The sequence below is a fragment of the Ixodes scapularis genome, unplaced genomic scaffold (assembly GCF_016920785.2).
Source record: "Ixodes scapularis isolate PalLabHiFi unplaced genomic scaffold, ASM1692078v2 PGA_scaffold10__122_contigs__length_95168666, whole genome shotgun sequence".
Classification (NCBI taxonomy): Eukaryota; Metazoa; Arthropoda; class Arachnida; order Ixodida; family Ixodidae; genus Ixodes; species Ixodes scapularis.
Window position 1 is genome coordinate 77,196,440 of NW_024609836.1, and position 19,865 is coordinate 77,216,304.

Sequence of the window (19,865 nt, forward strand, 5' to 3'; positions counted from 1 at the left end):
AATGATCGCTCGCAAAGGTGTGCTGATTGAGCAACACTTCAGTGCTGCAGATGAATCAACGTTGAGATGAATTGACTCCAACAGATGTCCAGTTCGATGATTGTGTATTTGACTAAAGTGTTCATCAGTTTTTTGTCCACCATACAAAAAAGAAGAAAGATTTGTCGTCAAAAATGTTTCAAAACGCGAGTCTAGACAGGAACAAAGTGAATAGTTAAAATTCAATTAAAAAAAAAAAGTAGACAAAAAAAGAGACTGAGGTACATGCAGCATCAACACATTTCCTCAATTAGTATGCGCACAGTTCAGTTAACCCGTACAGTCTTTCACATCACCAGCACACTGAGAGATAAAAAGTTTTCTAGAACCTTCACAGATGCAACTCTTACGTAAAGTGAGGACTGTGTTCCTCATAGTCATATCTTCTGGAATGCTCCACACAATTCTAAAACCCTAAAAAATAGGTTTAAAAAATCTTCATGGGCGCACAAAAATCATAAAGAGAAGCGCACGGTGTCAGAACTCTGCCCCCTAGTCATATCTTCTGGAATGCTCCACACAATTTTAAAACCCTTTAAAAAAATAGGCAAAAAATTCAAGGGTGCACAAGAATCTCAGAGAAACTTGTATACAATAGGCTCGTTTGATCTACTTGCACCTCCTGCATCACTAGAGAAAAGTTTAGGGCGGTTTACTTCGGTCGTATTTTAATGCACACATCGGAAGTACACTGCCCCACACTTTTCTGCACTGGTGCAGGAGGTACAAGTGAATCAAACTACCCTAATGTCAGAACTGTGCCCCTTCGTCATTTCTTCTGGAATGCTCCACACAACTTTAAAGCGCTACAAACAGGTCGAGAAAATCTATTCAGAAACACACTTGGCAATTAGTTCGCTTGGCAACTGCACCTAACGAGAAATAATTTCCCATATATATATATGTCTATGCAAAAACTCCAATAACATCCACAAACTGTACATCAACAGCTAAGGTAATGGAATGCCACAAAAACTTTAAAAAAAAAATGAACAGAAAACAAACAAATATAGATACGCTGAAACCTCTTCACCTTTTACACTTGTGAATGTGGACTGTTGCAACTCAGAGAGGCATTCACCGTGGGACACTAGCTACGTCGGTGACAGGTGTCGTTGTAGTGGTTGACGAGGTTTCGTGGTATTAAAATGTTGTTATACTACGCACTACCCAAATAATCTCTTTGGAGCGAGTTTGGTCAACGCTAAGCATGTACAGCCACACCTCCGAGTGATATGCAAATTTTACAGTTCACTTTCATGCGGGAATGGGGTAAGGGCGCAGCAGTTGGCCAAGGCTTCCGTCCCTTCCTACAAAGGTGACTTGGCACTTTGCAAGTACCAGCATGTTTCGTCGACATAAAAAGCTGCCCAATTTAATAGAGCGTGCAGCACCCTCTAGTAGGTTCTCAAATGTTCATAGAGCACTCCAGCACACAAGCAACATGCAGCTGCTAGATCAGCTTTACATTTGGGAGGCTGTGAGCAAATGAATATTTCCTCGTGCGACGAATCCGGCCTTTCCAAGTGAGCAGTCGACGAGGAGACAGTGGCAATGGGCAATAGCCAATGGTATGAGTGTGTGGCAGGCATGCTGAGCATGTTAGGGAGAACTTAGAAAGGAAAAGGACAAAGGTAAATTGAGCGAGGGGAGCGCCAGCGTATGGCCGAGCGGTCGGTGAAAGTCAGATTTTCGTCGCGGTGTAGCTTTCCATTCTCGTCGTATGTTTTTGCGCACAAAGACAAACGTCGCCGCCGACACTGGCAGAATGAGAATGGCGGGGATTGGCTGCAGATTGGGATTGGCTCTATATTGGCTGCATATGCGCTCGAGGTGTGCGAGACGTTGAAGCGCTGTCGAAGGCAGGACGCTCGCGCTGGAGACGGGACAACCAAAGCCCCTCCTTGCCGTTCTCTAGTAGTAAGAAAGATCTATGAGACTACAGTAGACTCTGAACTTGTTAGGCGGTGCATGCCGTCTTCGCCGACGCTAAATCGCCATGACATACCGAAGGTTGAAATTCGTGGCAGGCTTTCTCCGGAGGTACTAAAAGACTAAGATCATCTTCCCCCCCATGGAGGTAGGAAACTTCTGGGGGCGACGCGACGCCCCCAGAGGTGGAGCCGGAAGTGGGGAGGGACACGCCAAGAGACGCTATTTGACGAAAAGGAAAGCCGACTCAACAGCTGTTTTGGTCACCCTTGGGGCCCCCCTCCACACTTCTGTCTTCGCCTCTGGTAGCATCATGTCGCTTCCAGACGCTTCCTACCTCCATGTTCCCCCAAACACTGCAGACGGGACAAGATTTAAATTTGCTGCTAGGTCCCTTCGGAGGAACTGAGATACGTGATGACGAAACAGACGCAGAAGCGCCGCTGTCTTGGAAAGCAGCTCGAATGTGGCAAGGGCTCGAGGATGACGACCAGTGGGTGTAACTTGTTGAGATGAGCGTGACCCGCCGATCAGGCCTTGACCCTCCCGATGAAGGGATTCCGGAACGATCCGAGGTAGAGGTACCCGTCGTGTTCCAGGACCTCCGATATGAAACCGATCTTCTTGCCCGGCGAGTGTAGACTCCGCACGACGTTGCCCCTGGCGTCCACCTCCACGATGAGACCGTACTTTGGCAGAGTCTCGTACAGGATCCAGCCGTTGTCGATCTGCAGAGTCGTCGACCAGAGCACACTAAAGACCTATTCGCTCGGGCGACATTGTTTCGCTCTACAGAGGACTGTTTTAAAATTTCAGCAGGACGGATACAAGTGCTCCCTGTGAGTTAAGACGAGGATTCGGATAACTTTCCACTACAATTTTAAAACATTGAGAAGACTCAAGTGTCGTCACTCTAAGTTTGCCTAATTCGGTGGCTCTAGGGTCAACGACCTGCTAGGCACAAGCGAGATTTGGGCTACGGTATCTGGGACAAGTCTCCGAGTGGTACACATAGCGTCCTATTCCGCCCACATGTTGAAAGCAGTCCCGAAGGAGCAACAGACGACTTTGCAAAAGCCGGAGTGTAATGATGTCAGATATGATGTGATGTCACATGTCAGTGTAAGGATGCCACGCTCAGCTTCACCGCTGCAACACCGTTAGGATTGCAGCTGGTGAAGACGCGACACAACGAAAAACGGCGTTCGACGAAACGGGACGAAAGGAAGGAACGAAAGACAAACACGCTCTAGCTCGCAACCGAAATGTATACTAAAGGGACGGTGCAACGATTATAATGTTGAAAGAATTTGCAGTTTGCATTTCTTATATAGTTTCTCTAGGCACGAGTGACACAAAGCACGTCACCTTGCCCCAAGACTGCTATTCTGCTGCGTAATCGCGGAAGAAAAAATTAGTTATTTGCAAATCTGCAGCCACGTGTGGCAGTTACAGGAAAACAGCCCCGTGGCGAATCGTCTTTTGTGTCGATCCCTTGCCGCGACCTTCAGCGATCCTCGTCCTTGAAAAGTCGACAATCGCAGGGGAAGCGGCTGGGGGATCTGAAGAAAAAAAACCCACAGGGAAACCATATGGTCTTCCAGAGTGCATCACTCGAAAGGCGACGAGAGCGTTAAGGGGCACTTTGAGCTTCGATTTGTTTCATTTTTTAAAATAAAACTAGCAAGCGCAACAAAATATGTTTTCCCGTTTTTCGTTCCATAAGTGACACAGATTAATTCCCGCAGTGAACTGGCCAAAGTCAGAGAATGGTTGCACCGCTCCTTTAAAGAAATTGTGAAAGAGGAACAAGGCAGGGAAATCGCTTGCAGGTTGAACCTGGATTTAACGAAGTCACCGGGGGCTGCTAATTATTTTGTTATATCGAGGTTCAACTGTATATTCCTCTGCCTTCCTGCACCTTGACAACACGACACTTCCGCGACGTCACCGGGCGGAAACCGAGAGGCCACTTTTGGGGACGCGGCGGTCGGAGGTGCGCCACGCGAGCAAAGCACCACGCGAGCTTCTCACCCTGGCGGCAACGTCCTTGAGGGGCACCCAGTTGAAGTAGGTGGCGGTGTACTTGAGCAGGGACCCGAGCAGGTGCAGCAGCCGCACGGTGGCCTTGCGCACCAGCGGGTAGGGCCCCAGGTGGTCGCCCACCGTCAGGTTGCCCCGGGAGCGGCCCGAGGCGAAGGCCAGCCAGTAGCCGCCGCTCTTGCTGCGCCGCACGTTGTCCACTTCCCCGGGCAGGTTGTCCACAAACACCTCCAGGTCCCCCTTGTGGGCACCCTTTACGTAGTACCTGCAAACGGCAACCTCCTCGTCATTGCCGTCGTAGCCGCCTGTTCGTTTTGTGCGCTCGTGAATGGCTGATCGCTCGGATTAAGGCGCGCAGAAAAGACGGCGCGTGTTTTACTTTATAACGGCCCGTCCGCCGTCGATCGCGTGAGCACCATTTCGGGCGGACGGAGATTACGTTTTACATGACTGCATTGGGGATTTCTAGACAAATGTTTAGCATCCAAGATTTGCGAAAATTTCAGCTTGCCCTCAGAAATGGCTTATAACAGAGAACAACATACTTTTGGCCGCATAAAGCGCGCTTATAATCACCTTAAAACGGTCGGATAAGGCTAAAAGACGTCATTTCTGTCCGACAAAAAAGATGTACAGTGCAATCCACTTATAACGATACCACATATAACGATGTACTGCTACTAATGGTCATTTTCTAGAGTTTCTAGACTAGAAACAATCAGTTTCTAGTCCAGATACAACAATAATTAATAATTGGTTATATCGATTGAAATTTCGGGTTTCCTCATTATCATTATAAGTGGATTGACTTACACACCTTAACTCATTTTGTCAAATTGTTGATCATAAGATTTTCCTTTGCGGGGGAGGGGGGGTGCAGACGATATTAATATACTGTGGCCCATATTTCAGCAAAATGGGAAGCACGAGAAATTTGTATATCAGTATTGTATTGTTTGAGTCGGAGCAAGCAAGAGAGTCGGCACACTGTTCCCCGGCCAACGTCGTTCGGTTCAGCAAAAATGAAGGTTGCTGAGCACAAAATAAACGAGATGGTGCTGTACCATAATTTGCAGGGAGAGAACCGTGGAATGATCCATCAGCTGGAGCACCACAAAATGCCCGAAAAGAGCTAAACATTGTATCTACCCATGTGAAAATACAAAAAAAAAAAAAGAAAAATTAAAAAGAGAACTTTTTGAAAGCGAGAATTGAGCCCCTACATGTCAGAAGGTTAAAAACTCTAACCACGGGTGCACACCAAAAATTTGTTTAACTAAAGCAAAGTTTGAATTACCGGCAGTTTCCTCCCATAGAGACAGATAGGATGGGACCTGCATGTTATTTTGAATTACGAGAGTTTGAATTAACGAGATTCGAATGTATACCGAAAATGGCACGAAAAGGTAAACATACTTTTCGTGTTCTCCCCCATGGGGCTCCAAATGTTTCTCACCTGAGCACCCTCCTCTGGGTGGTTTCGGAGAAGAGCACGCTCTCGCCGTCGTGACTCAGCTCAATTCCGTTGGGGCAGTGGAGATCCTCAAGCACCACGTACGTCTGCCTTGTCTTGGGGTCGTACTTGAGCAGTCTGCAGGGGGTTGCACCGAAACAGAAACGTAAAAAAAGGGGGATGTTGCGAGACGAATGGGTTCTTTCCGAGGTTGCCTACGCAAAAGCGTAGCAGTAGCAGACGCAGCAGTCCGCTTCTTTTAGTGGTATTTAGAGGGTCGTATCAGCGCTTAGTAACAGTGGAGCCAGGGATTGTGCAGCGCTTCAAATGCAGTATACTGCAATTATGTTCAGCCTTCGTTTGCAACAGCAAAGTAGGCTTAATAACCGATTGGAGTTTCTCAGAAAGCCATCATATACCCTTCCTGGTTTGCCGATACACGGCGCATTATAATTACCGAAAAGGCTCATTGAAAGCCTGTGTGCAAATTGGATTGTTTACTTCTATAGAGACTCCCCTACGGTCAGGGTAAAAAAGAGGGAAGAAAAGAGAAAAAGAAATAGAAGATTGAGGTACACCCAAGCATTCCTTGAGTGTTGTGAATGCGAAAGCATGTAAGCCGCTCGTTCGCTTCCTTTTTTTGTCTGCTGCATACTTTTCGTCGCCGGTGGGCGTGTGTGCTCCCCTGGCGACCTTGGACGCTCTGTGCCGACGGACACACAGCGCCATGGGGTGATTAATCGTGAAAACTGATGAGCGCAGCGGCCAATGGGAGCCCCGTCGACGCGCGCCAGCCAATGGAACTGAAGGAAACTATCTGTCGTTTTCGCGCTTCAGACTGATGACGTCAGCTCGCTCATGAGGCCCCCCCCCCCCCGTTAATGCTTTCACATTAAAAAAAGGATCACAGCAGACGTCCTTCAGCAGCCCAGCCACTCCCTAAGCTACACTTTAGAATGACAACACTTCAGCCATATTGATGCACAGAAACAATGTTAACAGTTGTCGCCAGTTTTTGCCCACCTTCCTGACAGAAGATGCGAGAAGTGCCTTTTGTCGTCCTACAGTAGACTCCCATCAATTAAGACCCCAGGAAGTCACGAATTTAGTTTGAATGATCAGAAATTCATGTAAGTATGATGCAAAAGAAAATCATGGTTCGTTGTATGAATGGCTACAGACACAAAACAGATATTTGATGATTTCCTCTACACATGCCCCCTACTAATCAAATGCAGGTATGCCACACATGAAACCTTTGTGAAATGTATGACATTAGTTAACTTGTCCCTCAAAAATGTTGTCTATTGTGGACCATTAGCCCCGTAGAGTGCACTTCTTACCGAGCACTGGCGCACTACAAAGAAGGAACACAGGCCGAAGCGAGCACCGCGGGTGTTGCTTCTCCGCAGTGCACCAATGCTCGCTAAGAAGCATGCTCAACGGAGCCGTGCAAACAAAAAGTATGAGTTGCACAAAAACGCCGTCGTTCGAATTCAACGGCTTATAAATTGAACATTAAAAACATAGCGGGACAACCAAAATTTTAAAAATTTGTTTGAATTATCCAGAAGTATCAAATACACGAGTTTGAGTTATCGCGAGTCCACCACAAAGTGAAACAATACCACGACAATCTCCCAACTCCGCATCCATCGCTTGAACAATCACTTTTCAGAATCATGACTGCCGTAAGCAGAGCCTCACAACCCGAAATGCTGACATGGCGACATCCGCGAGCCGCTGGCGTGCAAACGAACGTCACGCGATGCCAACGGACAAACGAATGGCGTGGCGGCGTCAAACAACAGGGGAAAAGATTTCCGACACACCGATCATAGCTTTCTAGGGACTCTACGTCACGTGACAGTCACGCGGAACTGGATTGGCTCCGACGGCTCCTAGTGCCTTCTGCAATCCGTCGCTTGGTGGAACAGAGTGCGGGGGCTTACGAGACGGCATCTCACCTTCCAGAGTTTTCGTGCTCCATGATGGTGTAGATGATCTTGTTGAGGGGCCATTTGGTGCTCGTCTCGGTGAAATAGACGGCGCCGTCGTTGTCCAACACCAGATCGTTGGGGAAGAGCAGCGGACGGCCGTCCAGGTCCACGCCGTTGGGGACCAGCGGAACGACAGAGCCTGTGATGAGGGACAGATTGCAACGAGCCGCAATGGCAATTCAAGATCTCGCTAAACGGCTCAACGAATGGTGTCACGCCTTCAACAGCATCCAACGTCCGCACACACAAAACTCGGGTTCCTAGAAACCCGAGGTCTCCCCAAGGTACCCTTACGCTGTGGTTGCGTTGCCAATACGTCGTACAAAAAAGCAGTTTGCAGACTCTGTCCGAGGCACAGTTTTTCCTTTTATGACAGTCCTTTCGTCACGTTGGTCACACGAAAACCATCTGCAAACATGTTCGAAGCACACAATTATACGAAGCAAAGATGCTTGAGGCAGGTCGGCGCAGACAGGCAATTCTGTCATTCCCTATCTGCAGCTTTCGTACGATAAGTGAGCAGTGGGATTGCGACTTTACAGGTTCCTCGAGCTCCCCGATTTCCACGACTGCCCCTAATATGAAGTTAAGTACTGCTGCAGTTTAGGCACTATTTTAGCACGCCCTCCTGATCTCACTCTGTCAATGAATACAGTCGAGACCGGTTATAACAAAGTCAACGGGAATCGGAAATCACTTCGTTATATCCGCTATTTTGTTATAACCGACTTTGGTTAACAAAGTGCGAAAGGGAATGGGAAATCGTGATCGCTTTGTTGTATCCGCCACTTCTTTATAACTGACTTCGTTATAACCGGTCTCAACAGTATAGTTGCTACATCCTCCGTATCGAATATGGCAGCAAGAAAGGTTCCTTCGCTTCCCGAACGACATTTGCCCCGAAATTCTGTGGCTGGAGGTCAATTTTGCGCATAATTTCACACTCCTCTAAACCTTTCTTACCAAGCCGAGATTGTGACCTTTCGGTTGCCATTTTCATTTTCGTGATTTTACCAATGCTTGTGGATGAACAATGATATTAGAGTTAAATTTTACCATCACAAAGGCACTCTTGAGAGGGGTGCACACCAGACAAAAAGCTGCCAAGAAAGAGTCTGACCAAGTCAGGTACCCACCCCCCTGGCTTACGGAATGAACTAGCACGGGAGAGAAATAAAATAAACTAAAAAAGACAGTAGAGAAAAATAATAAAAAAGAATAAAGGGAAGCAGTTTTGGGTTCCGGCATATTCCAAGGAGGCTTCTCAAAGAACCTGGAGATTGTAAAAGAATTGCAACTTCGGGGGCGAAGGTATTTTAGACGATGGCCTATAGCGCAACAATCACAAAAAACGTCACCCTTCCAAAGCACTATAAAAGAGTACAGTTCTAACACCTAAGAGTCTTTGGCAGAACGCCAACAAAAACGGCAAAGATACAAATGACAGTGCGAACATGTGCCCAACACAAGCTTCCGAATGTGGTACGGTCCCTGACAGCTTAAGAGACACAGGGCATGTCCCGAGCGTCTTATTGCTGCCGCACAGTTAACGAGGTTACGGCACTGGTCGATTACACCATTGAGAAATTAATTCGGAAGCAAGAAACGCGTATGTGACGAGCCATGTCCCGCGTTTTCCAAGCCGTCGACGACTATGGTGGGCCGTTAAAACTTTGGGGACTTACAAGGGGCGCCCGACGTTGCACACGCGTGCAACCTTCTGGAACAGTGCCCGGAAAACATCTCTGACACGTGTGTTTCACCGCATCCTCGACCGTGCTCCCTCGATTTCTGGCTGGTGATGTCGCAGAAGTGTCATGCTGCTGCCTGCAGTAATTCCTGCAGTGCCACAGCGGCAACAACGGATGTGGCAGACGCCAGTTCTGCTGTGGGTTGCTCTCCGGTTTGACAGTCCACGACAGCTGGGAGTTTGAAACGCCGTGACGATGGTGGCGAAACTCACACTAGCTCGCACTTCTTGCCGGAACTTCTAAGACCGACTGCAGTGTTGGTCATGGAAGTTACGGCAAGAAGTTCCAACGTTTGGGGCAATGTTCAACGATTGCGTGGTATAGGACAGTGAACACTAGGTAGTCAAAGACGCGCTCCAGGGCACCATAGTCCCGGCGGGAACGCTGCACGTGACGGCTACGTCACTGCCGACAACGTGCGTCCGAGTCTTCTAGGTGTGCTGTCGAAACCGAGGAAAGAAAGAGCAAGACCGCGTTCATTGAAGGACGTCACCTGTCTTGACGTCCACCACGTGCAGGCCGTAGTAAGCATCGAGGACGTACAGCTTTCCCGCCTTGTCGAAGCGCATCCCAAGAGGTCGTCCGCAGATGCTCTCCTCCCACTGGCCCTCTGGGGAAAAAAGACGATGCGGCCAATATTATGCAAATCCTCCAAGGGGGATGGGCGGTTGAGCGTGTCGACGCACCGCAGCATGAAGCGCACGAAGCGAAAGCTCGCGCTGTTGAACCCAGGGATCCTGGGCCCAATCCTCACGCCTGCCCGTTTTGATCCGAATGAGCACCGTATCGGCGTGCGGTCATGTATCGCTATCGCGGGGTGCACGGTAAAGACCACAGGCCAGCAGCTGTATTGCACTGGCGAAATTTCTTGTCTACAGTGGAGGAACATGACACACATTGGAGCTTGCTAACTTCCCCCTGTACAAACAAACACACAACACAATTACTGTCCGGATTCTCTTAAAGGAGGACCAGCAGAAATATTCTTCCGCCTGGCGGAAAGTCCTCCTCGCCCTCTTTCTTTCTTGTATTGTAGCACGGCGAGGAGAGGGGAAAGGTCTCCTTTTGCGCCGGCTTCTTCTGAGAGGATAAGCCGAGAAAATCCCCATTCTGAGCGACGGGCGATGGGTGCGGCAGCAGCGACCTCGTGAGTTAGAGGTAGCTTCAGCTCCTATCGCGTAATCTGCCCCATTTTTTGGTGCTCACCATGCCTAGCCCCTCGGGTGTCGGTTTTACGGAGCTGTAAGGCTGCGCCCGCGCAGTCACCGAATTTCCGCTGTCGAAGGTCTTTAGTTTAGCCCGTGGCAAAGTAAACGCATACTTGAGAGCTGCGATGCATCCCCGCACCCATTGAAGGAACGTTTCATAGATATTTTCGGTTGATCAAGGAGCTCAAAACACATGCGCGAGAAGTGGTGACTTGAATATGTAAGGATGACTTACATCTTCACAAAACATTTCATCTTCAAGAAAAAACGGCTTATCACGCTCAAACCTGCCTCAAATTGGGATCGATGGAAAAGAAAACGATGTACCAGGCGCGGGCATCTTCTAGAAGGTCTCTGTTTTCTAGGAGTGAGCACAAATTATTGAAGAACTTTAGCAGACTATGTTTTCAGGCCACGCTATATTTAGCGGGAGCTCGCGCTGCCACTTCGATGCATTCTCTGAAGCGCGCGCCTGAAGTGGCAGCGGGCCTTTGAAAACGATTTACTAAAATGCCCTGTTGTGTGCCTAACTCGCAGAGCATGATGGCCAGCAAAATGCAATTCATATTTACACATTCCCAACAAGCACCTGAGGTGAGAGGGCATCAAGGGTGGATGTCAATCTTAGAAAGTTTCAGTGGGTCGCTTTTAGCCACTTAGATAACCGTATACGGTCCGTACCCCACAACGAAATGTAAGCTAGACTCGCTGTTTACATTCTTCATCGAGTGCGGCTATGGAGCGAAAAGACAATATTAAAACCCTTTTTGACGAGCCTAGCGTGTCGTGTTATGGTTCAACGTTGCTTGTATCGGTACCATAGCACGGACCGCCACTTCGAAGTATTTGCGGTGTCTTAAAGAAACTAAGGCAAAAGCAGACCATTTTTTTTTAACGTGACACAGAATTGTATTTAACATTGTAAAAAACTTGTAGGTACCCTACGCTACGCAGTTAGCACAAACTATCACCGGTGTTTCCCACTTTTTTTTTTTTTGTTAGAAGAGAACGATGTTTAGGAAACTGTTAATGCGAGTATCCAACCTAAGCGGTAGATTTTAGTGCGAGTCGATACATTGCTGGGGAAAATAGCAAAAAGCGCGATGTCGTGTTTGCGCAAACAGTGTCGCGTAATGTACGCATACCGCTGCACAATCAACGCTAACATAGTAAATCAGTAAATTTAGTGGCCCCCAAAAAAGTGGTGTTATTTTGTTTTATTTTTATGTTTGAAAAGTTGTTATTTTTAAACAAGCAATTCGGTAAAGAGTGCTTCCGTTGGGCACCAACTTACGAGGCATCATTTTGCTCTTATACACTAAATTCTGCATGGCCCTTGCGTAAAAATGTCAATATTGTGTTTGTGCTAGCTGTGTCACGCACAGTAAGAAAACAAGTTCATTGCTCGAACATTTAAACAAGGCCTTTCTTACGCCAAATAGACGTTTTGTGAGTACGCTCTATTACTGGTGGTTCATAAAATAATCTACGTTGTTTATTTAGAGGAAGGAAGTGGTGGTGAGGGGAGGGGGAATTGAATACAAAAGACGACCCAGGGAACCTTGAACTTTGTCAATATTTCGCTCCACCTATAATCCTGAGCTAATTAAATCACTTTTGCTTTGTCTGTTTTAGAACTTGTTAACAGTCGCGCAAAAGGCCAAGATGAGCGAAAAGTCAGATGCCCCTGTTTATTTGAGCAAGAAGCTTATTTATGCGAGATAGAACTGAAAAAGCGTACGAGTGTAACCGTAGCAATCTCCGACCAAGCCTGAACCTCACTTTATCGCCATTTCATCGAAAGCCGTTTCACCGAATGAACGGACACTTCATCGAACGCCGTTTCATCGAACGCAGTTTTGTCGAATCGCCAAGGGCCGTTTCATCGAATTTCTCAGTTACGGCTCTGTACCGAGTTTTGGGGCATAACAGTGCTTTATAGATGTTTCACCTTGCATTTGTTAAGACTAAGGTAGTCACTTGAGAAATTGTTTTGAAGGTGGTGTCAAATTACTAAAAATAAAAGCAATTGGCATAAAAAGAAATAAAAACAATTGGGTAAGCGACTTACTGAAAAGCTTTACTCATGTACATACATGGCTGAAACCACGACGCTGCAAATAAAGGACAGACACCTAAAACACTTTTAAGCGTCTGTGCTTTCTGTTTTTGCCTCATTTTTAATTGTTTCATGTGACATGGAGAGGGGTCATTGTTTCATGGAGGCTTTCTTCTCGAAGCAGGATATGTTCACGATGGAACTTATCTCGCCACTGCACCCAGTGATATAAAAGCAGAAACAAAAGAAAAAAAAGAGAGAATGAGATGAAGTTGTGTATAAAAATTAAAGTAAATTCCAAAGTATGACAGACTGTAACATTGTTCGATGAAAAGGCGTTCGATGAAACGGCTTCTATGAAACGGCGTTCCATGAAACGCCGTTCGATGAAACGGCTTCGATGAAACGGCATTCGATGAAACGGCGTTCGATGAAATGTCCGGACGCACTTGTAGCGGTACGCGTGCATTACGTGGCACTTTTAGCCCGAACGCGACATCGGCGCTTTTTACTATTTCTGCCCAGCAACATGTATTGGTCTAGCACTGAGCTCTGCCACTTAGGTTGGATAGTTGCATTGACAGTTTTCTAAATCACCACTTCTCGCGCATGTGTTTTGAGCTCCTTGATCAACCGAAAATATCTATGAAACGTTCCTTCAATGGGTGCGGGGATGCATCGCAGCTCTCAAGTATGCGTTTACTTTGCCACGGGCTAAACTAAAGACCTACGACAGCGGAAATTCGGTGACTGCGCGGGCGCAGCCTTGCAGCTCCGTAAAACCTACACCCGAGGGGCTAGGCTTAGTGAGCGCCAAAAAAAATGGGGCAGATTACGCGATAGGAGCTGAAGCTACCTCTAAGTCACGAGGTCGCTGCTGCCGCACCGATCGCCCGTCGCTCAGAATGGGGATTTTCTCGGCTTATCCTCTCAGAAGAAGCCGGCGCAAAAGGAGACCTTTCCCCTCGCCTCGCCGTGCTGCCGTGCTACAATACAAGAAAGAAAGAGGGCGAGAAGGACTTTCCACCAGGCGGAAGAATATTTCTGCTGGTCCTCCTTTAAGGTAAGTTCGCTCAAAAGTTAACTGCAATGCCTCACTTGCCTAGCAGACAAACTTTGGAGAAATTTACAAAAAGCACTCATTACAGGTATGAAGTGCCAGTTGGATGATACCTACACTGATCAGCCAAAACATTATGACCACCCACCTAATACCTCTGGCAGCATGCAAACAGTTGCAACCCATCTTGTTACGGATTCTACAGGTCCTTGGCAAGCGCCTTGAGCAAGCTTGTACAAGATTTGTAAGCACAGGCTGCAAAATTTCTGTAGATTACGAGGAGGTGGTTTGGCGAGTTCTGAGCTGGCGCCCCATCACATCCCCAGATGTGCTGAATAGAATCAGTATCCAACGGGTTAGGTGGCCAGGACATCAACTGGAATTCATCGTGCTCTTCGATACACTGTAGCTCAATCCTGGCCCTGTGACGAGGAGCATTGTCTTATTGGAAGATTCTGGTTCTGGTGGGAAAGACAAGCCACGAATGGGTGTAACTAGTCAGCAGTGATCTTGACATGACGATCTGCCCTCTGTCAATGTCGCTTATATCAGCAACCTTTCCCATTACATGCACGTGCAATCAACAACAGCCGTTATTTTTCATCAGCATCAGAAGATGGTAAATGACATGGATGGAGCTTCAGTTAGGAATGCTCATTCCCCGAATGCAGGGGTGGTCATGATGTTTTTGCTGATCGGTGTATAGTCCTGAACAAGATAACAATAGAAGCTCAGCTTCCAGAAAACGCTCAGTGCCTTCCACCACGCTTTGGCTGTACATGCGACAAAGTGCTATCAAAGGCAAAAAATTCATGCTGGAGGCAGAGCACCTGCTGCATCCTTCACCTGTTGCTGACTATACGCTTTTAAGCTAAAAGCAGTCTGAAGGGCGACGGATGGTTAGATAACAAGACGCTCAATTGAATAAGCCTTCACTGCTGTTAGTTACATTTATGATTATGTTTTATGATGATGAGCCTTCGTACGTAATTGAAACAATTAGTGACTCCAGCAAAACCGACACCGCGTAGCGACAACGCCGAGAAGCTCAGGAGAGGAGGTCATTTCAACTCTGTTGTCTGCTATCGCTGCTTGGTTCTCGTAGACAGCATAGAAACAAACATTGTTTCCAATAATTATTTTTATGCTTCCACCATGTCATTCCTACGCATTGACTTGAAGAAGATTTCTACCGTCGAAAAATCGCTTTGCGTTCATATGTAACACCGATTTTATGCTGCAGTGCAAGAAATTGATGGTGGTCCGCGTGCTGAACGACAAAAACGACTCCCTTTCGTCCACCATTTCGTCTGACCAGCGCGCCCTTTATAGTTTGTTGGAGTTGCGAATGAAGTCACGGAATAAAAGCTACCATATGGTTCCCGTAAAGCGATGAAGCCAAGTGTCTCAGCAAAATGCAGAGCAAACTCAGTCACCTCACCTATTTTTCTACCCCTGAACTTATTCAGAAAGAGATTGTACTATGACGCACTGATCGGTGCCAAATGTAGCATAAAGGAGGAAATAAAACAGACACATTCCTAGGTAACTCAATCTATAAACGAATGTGCCAAGCGAATTTGAGAACTCACCGCATTTCTTTCCAAACTTGGCTACGGGGGTGATCTTTTTCCCGGTGATCTTGATGAGCTGGCCACCGATGATGCCGGTGTAGATGCTACCTGCAACACGAATGACCTGGCATGAGCTCAGCGGAAGGAAAAGAACTTAAACAAGTGTCATGGTTGCCGACCGCATCGCACCTCCGTCACCTCACATTTTCCAGAAATCTAATACGTCGTACAATGCTGCAGGCATGCACCAACAACTCTAATAGCATGCGACATACCCCAGTGTCTCGGAGTACAGTCATGCCTCATTAATATGGACCTCATTATTATGGAAATCCCTCCATTTAGACAACCTTTTCGGGGATCAACTATGATACATTTTTGTCTCGTCATTATGGACAGCTCACATTATGGACGCTTTCTTGGGGAAACGAAAGTGTCCATGAAAGGCATCACCGAACCAACAATTTTCAATCGCTTGAAGTGAAGCAACTACTCCTCATAGTTTGGGGAGGCAGATTTTGTGTTGTCCTACTTTAACCAAGTAAGTTAGTGGATTCAGCAAGAGTTCCAGTATGACCACAGGCCTGAAGCATTCTGCCTGCACGGTTCAGAGTTTGACGAGACTTTTCCGCGAGGAAAAGTTGCACAATAAATTCTGCAGATATAAGACAGTGCCTGTCTGTGATGGAACCAAGACGGTCAACAAAGGGTCAATCCTTCCGTCTGCCAACTTTGCAGACAACCACTGATATTCTGCTCTGTCGCAAACACATTAGAGATAAATCTGCACAATTTGCACAAGCTTCACATGAGGTGCATGAAAGCCCAAGCAATATCATTTTGCTCTGGTGCAGACTGTCTTAGAGGGATACTAAACTGAAATTCGGATTTCGCAAAATTAGGCCGCAGAGGCGTTGAACGGGACGGTACAAACTCCAAAACATCCCTCATAGATTGATATATGAAACGGATATCCATACTTTTGGAAAAGAAGGGCGCGATCAAGCGAGATCTTCGACGTAACTGTCCTCCAGGAGAATTTGAGAACGAGGGAAAACGTCTTTGCTTCTCTCCTCCTCGCTTCGGTTCATTAGCTCGACGGGGCATAGCAAGGAGGAGAGAGAATGGGAATCATGACGTGCCTTGACTCGTCGGCCTCGTAGGCCGTGCCCAACAGCGGATTTCTTTTCCAAAAATACGGCGATCCGTTAGAGATATCGCTGTATAAGTGATGTTTTGGGGTTTTGCAGCGTCCCGCCTATCCGTCCAGCATTGTTTTGTGAGCTCGAAATTTCGGTTCAATATCCCTTTATAGGCCGACGACCAGACTCGAGATTTTGCAAGGCAGAATGTCCTTATCACCATAGGGGAAGAGGAAACATACAACGGTGGACAGGGTAGAAGGGGGGAAGAGGGGAAAAAGAGAGAAAAGTGGAAAGCGCAAACTGGTCGTCGGTCTTTAGGATTTCTGGAGGGGACGCAGAACCGTTCCCTGCAATTTCAGATGAAGGTTCGGACAACTCCATAACAATGATTTAAAGCTAAGCTAGATGGCACAAGCAGCAGAATTATAAAGGGTACAGCTGTTAGCATCCATTCATTCATTCATGTCTAAAGCATCATTACTCTGCAGCATAGTTTATTCAATGGATGTATACTCAGGGACAACCTTTTTTGGCATTTTTGAAGAGAAGACCATGCGAGCACAGCTGTGATCGGCGCTCAATGTGAGCAAGGTGCAAAGGTATTAAAAGCTTTGGCTTCATTGCCGAGAAAAGTTTTCCCCAAGTATATAAAACAAGCTATCCCAGTGTTGTTAACATGCACATACGCACACACAAGGCTGCACAGTTAGGTATAATTGTTTCATTATTCTGATTACCTTCTCGTACTTCGAAGGACTCCGGACCCACGATCTGATTCTGCAGGAGATACTCGACCTTATCGAGCGCTTTGTTGACTGCCAGGGGGCCCTTAAACTCGGGAAGATCGACCCTTTTCCAGGACAATGGAAAGAAAGAAGACAATCCATCCATCACGGCGACCCGGGAACAGAACAAAAACAATGGTGCACGGAAAAAGATAAGACCGCCACGAGTGTTCGCCGGCAGCACAGGCATACGGTGGCAGTCTCGAAATAGATAAAAGACAACTCACTTGAAATGCATTGACTCAAAAGGAATGTATCAATCCTCGTCCCTGCCCATTTTGATCTGGATGAGCATCGTACTGGTGTTTGGTCATGTAATTACTGCTCGTTCAATTTACGTGCACCATGCCTGCACTGGTGCAGAAAAGTGTAGTGCAGTGCAGAAAAGTGCAAGGCATTCTAGTATGGATGTGTTTTGCGAATGTGGCAAGTGTGTAAACCCAAGGCTAGCAGTCATACCATGCTGACCAAATTTCCCATCAACAGCAGAGACACCAGACACCCACCGGGGCTGACTAAGCTTCCTGCTGTCCAAAACAAACAAACAAACACACACACACACACAAAAAAAAAAATCGTTAGATTACACACAAACCTGGGTTTTGCCGGGCGGTGGTAGCGATAAAGAAGTGAATAATTTGTCATCATATGTCGTGGGGTTAGTAAGTCAGGTTTTGAGCAACACGTGCTGAGGATGAGAAATTTTGCCAGCGCAGTACGACTGCTAGTTTGGAGGTAGCGCCGGTACGACGCTCACCCAGGTAGCGACGGGAAGGGAGCGATCATTCGTCAAAACAGCGACGACGACGACGACAAATACTTCAGTACTCACTTGTAAGCGACGGGCTCAAAGTCCAGGGACAGTGGTATGAAGGGCAGAACCAGGAAAACCAACAGGAAATACAGGGCGAACCTAAACACACACTTGAGTAGGCTGAAGATCATGGTTGCGGTGGTTGTCGAAGCACCCGCTTCGCCGTTTTTCTAAACAAAAAAACAAAATAAGCAGTCGATTAATAGAATGAAAAGGAAGACGCGTGCAGCATCTGAGATGAGTAATCCGAGATAAAGGTTAAGATCAGCGACCTTGTACAGTGGAACCACCTGTTGCGAGTTCCGCTATCAAAAACGATATGCGCATTCCATTCATAGATTTTTAAAAGGGTTCTTTCTAGTAGCGCGCTCACTAAACAGTACAAGTTCTAAGAAAATAACTTACGTTCAATGTGGGCTAGAGACGAGGCGGAACAGCACGCAAAAAGAAAACTCGGCAAAGTGGCCTCGGGAACGTGGATGGCCAGCCAGCGAGAACATACGAGGGAAAGGAGGCGTGTAAGCACGGCGAGCAAGGATGTTAATCTGGTTTTCTGTTTTTGTTGGTTTCGTTTCTCACTATGTCATTTAAAGGCCTTGGCATGACGTCATCGTTCGTGAAACTCTTACCACCGTTGCCCCCAAGCGGTGACGCTCCGTGGATCAACTAGCGATGACGTTTAGTTGGGACGAAATGTGCAGGCCTTTTCTTCTTGGCTGGTTCGGCGGCTTGGCTGGTTCGCTGGCTACGCTTGATTGTTTGAGGGCGAGTAAAAGAAAGGAAGATTTTTTTTGTATGCTCGTTGTTGGCCTTGGGGGCTAGGTTCTTCCTGTATGAACTCAAGGACAGAGCAGCAAAAAAAAGTTTTTCTTTTTCTTCTTTCCGTAATAGAGGAAGAAAAGAGATTTTGGGATTGGAGTAGTATAAACGGCTCTGATTGGAGTGCACTGCAGGCGCGTCTGGCGACGGCGTCTGCTACCGCTGATAGAGCAATCGGTTCTGGTTTCAAAATACGATATTGCAGAGACTTGCAGAGAGCAGTTGCTGAGAGCGCTCCCGTGAAGTTATTAAAATATTGCAAAGTAGTACATCGTAAAACATACAACCTTCCTGTCACATTAACTAAAAAAAAAAAGGTTTCTAAAAATTTTAAACGAGACGCCTTTTTCAAAAGGACGGATCCAACCGACACCCAATCGCAGGTATGTTAAAAAAAGAAAACAAAAACTAAAAAATATATATATATGAATTGTTTAACAGTACCTTAGAAATGGCAAAAGATGTAAAGAAGCTACACAAATAAATATTTGGTTTCAATCTGGTGCACACTTGATTGTTTGTTGTGTAAACATGCGCCCCTTTATTTTTAAAAAGCTAACAAAAAATAATTAAAAAGAAGCACAAATAGCGGCCGCTTCACTCCGAACGATGTGGAAGACGTAATTCACATATGAAAGAAGCAGACGTACACTTCGCGTTTTCCGCTTTTGCCCGGCTCCTCCACTTTTTCCTCTCGTCACCCTTGGCTTGGTTCTCCTCGCAGCTTAGGAGAGGGGAGCGCCTAAGAGGATTATCTTCCCTGCAGAAAACCGAGGTTGTACGTCGGCCTTTAAGCGAAAAATTCCTCCAACAATAATAATAATAATCTTTATTTTGATGTGTTCTAAACAATGGTACACTCATAGGAATAAAAAAAAAAAAATCATGCACAGAGGTTAATAAACAAGCAAATAATTGCATAATCTTAGCAGTACCCATACTTTTATTAATCACTTGAGTAATGTTCAAATTCTAATTAGCAAGTGCCACTCCCAGTCTCAGGTTTATTCAACATGGTTAACATTCGCCAGCTACACAAATATTTAATAGCTTTTAAAATGTACGGAACAGCCCCCCCCCCCCCCCCCCCTTTTTTTTCCCCATAAAGTTTTTTTTGCAAAAATTAATTACCCATTGTTGAACGCTCTTTTTCCGCTCAAATGTAGCGCTAGCGGTTCGAGCC

At 46.6% G+C, this 19,865-nt stretch overlaps 1 protein-coding gene across 1 annotated transcript; it reads right to left on the bottom strand.

Moving 5' to 3' along the window:
• Positions 1–87: 87 nt before the first annotated feature.
• On the bottom strand, positions 88–18,584 carry LOC8053089 (adipocyte plasma membrane-associated protein). The gene is made up of 9 exons (XM_029989804.4): positions 18,269–18,584; positions 17,882–18,033; positions 17,002–17,114; positions 15,138–15,227; positions 9,712–9,828; positions 7,435–7,606; positions 5,471–5,605; positions 4,006–4,279; positions 88–2,699 (listed from the first exon to the last, which is right to left on the bottom strand). The coding sequence occupies exons 2-9, from the start codon at positions 17,992–17,994 to the stop codon at positions 2,502–2,504; spliced, it is 1,212 nt and encodes a 403-aa protein (XP_029845664.3). The 5' UTR covers positions 17,995–18,033; positions 18,269–18,584; the 3' UTR covers positions 88–2,501.
• Between the last annotated feature and the right edge of the window lie 1,281 nt (positions 18,585–19,865).

Bases quoted from the DNA above. Each gene is read 5' to 3' on its own strand.
- LOC8053089 (XM_029989804.4), bottom strand. From the start codon at position 17,994: ATGATCTTCAGCCTACTCAAGTGTGTGTTTAGGTTCGCCCTGTATTTC. The intron at 17,115-17,881 runs GTGAGTACTGAA...GTCCTGGAAAAG, and splicing joins TTTGAGCCCGTCGCTTACAA to GGTCGATCTTCCCGAGTTTA. The intron at 15,228-17,001 runs GTAATCAGAATA...TTCGTGTTGCAG, and splicing joins GTCCTTCGAAGTACGAGAAG to GTAGCATCTACACCGGCATC.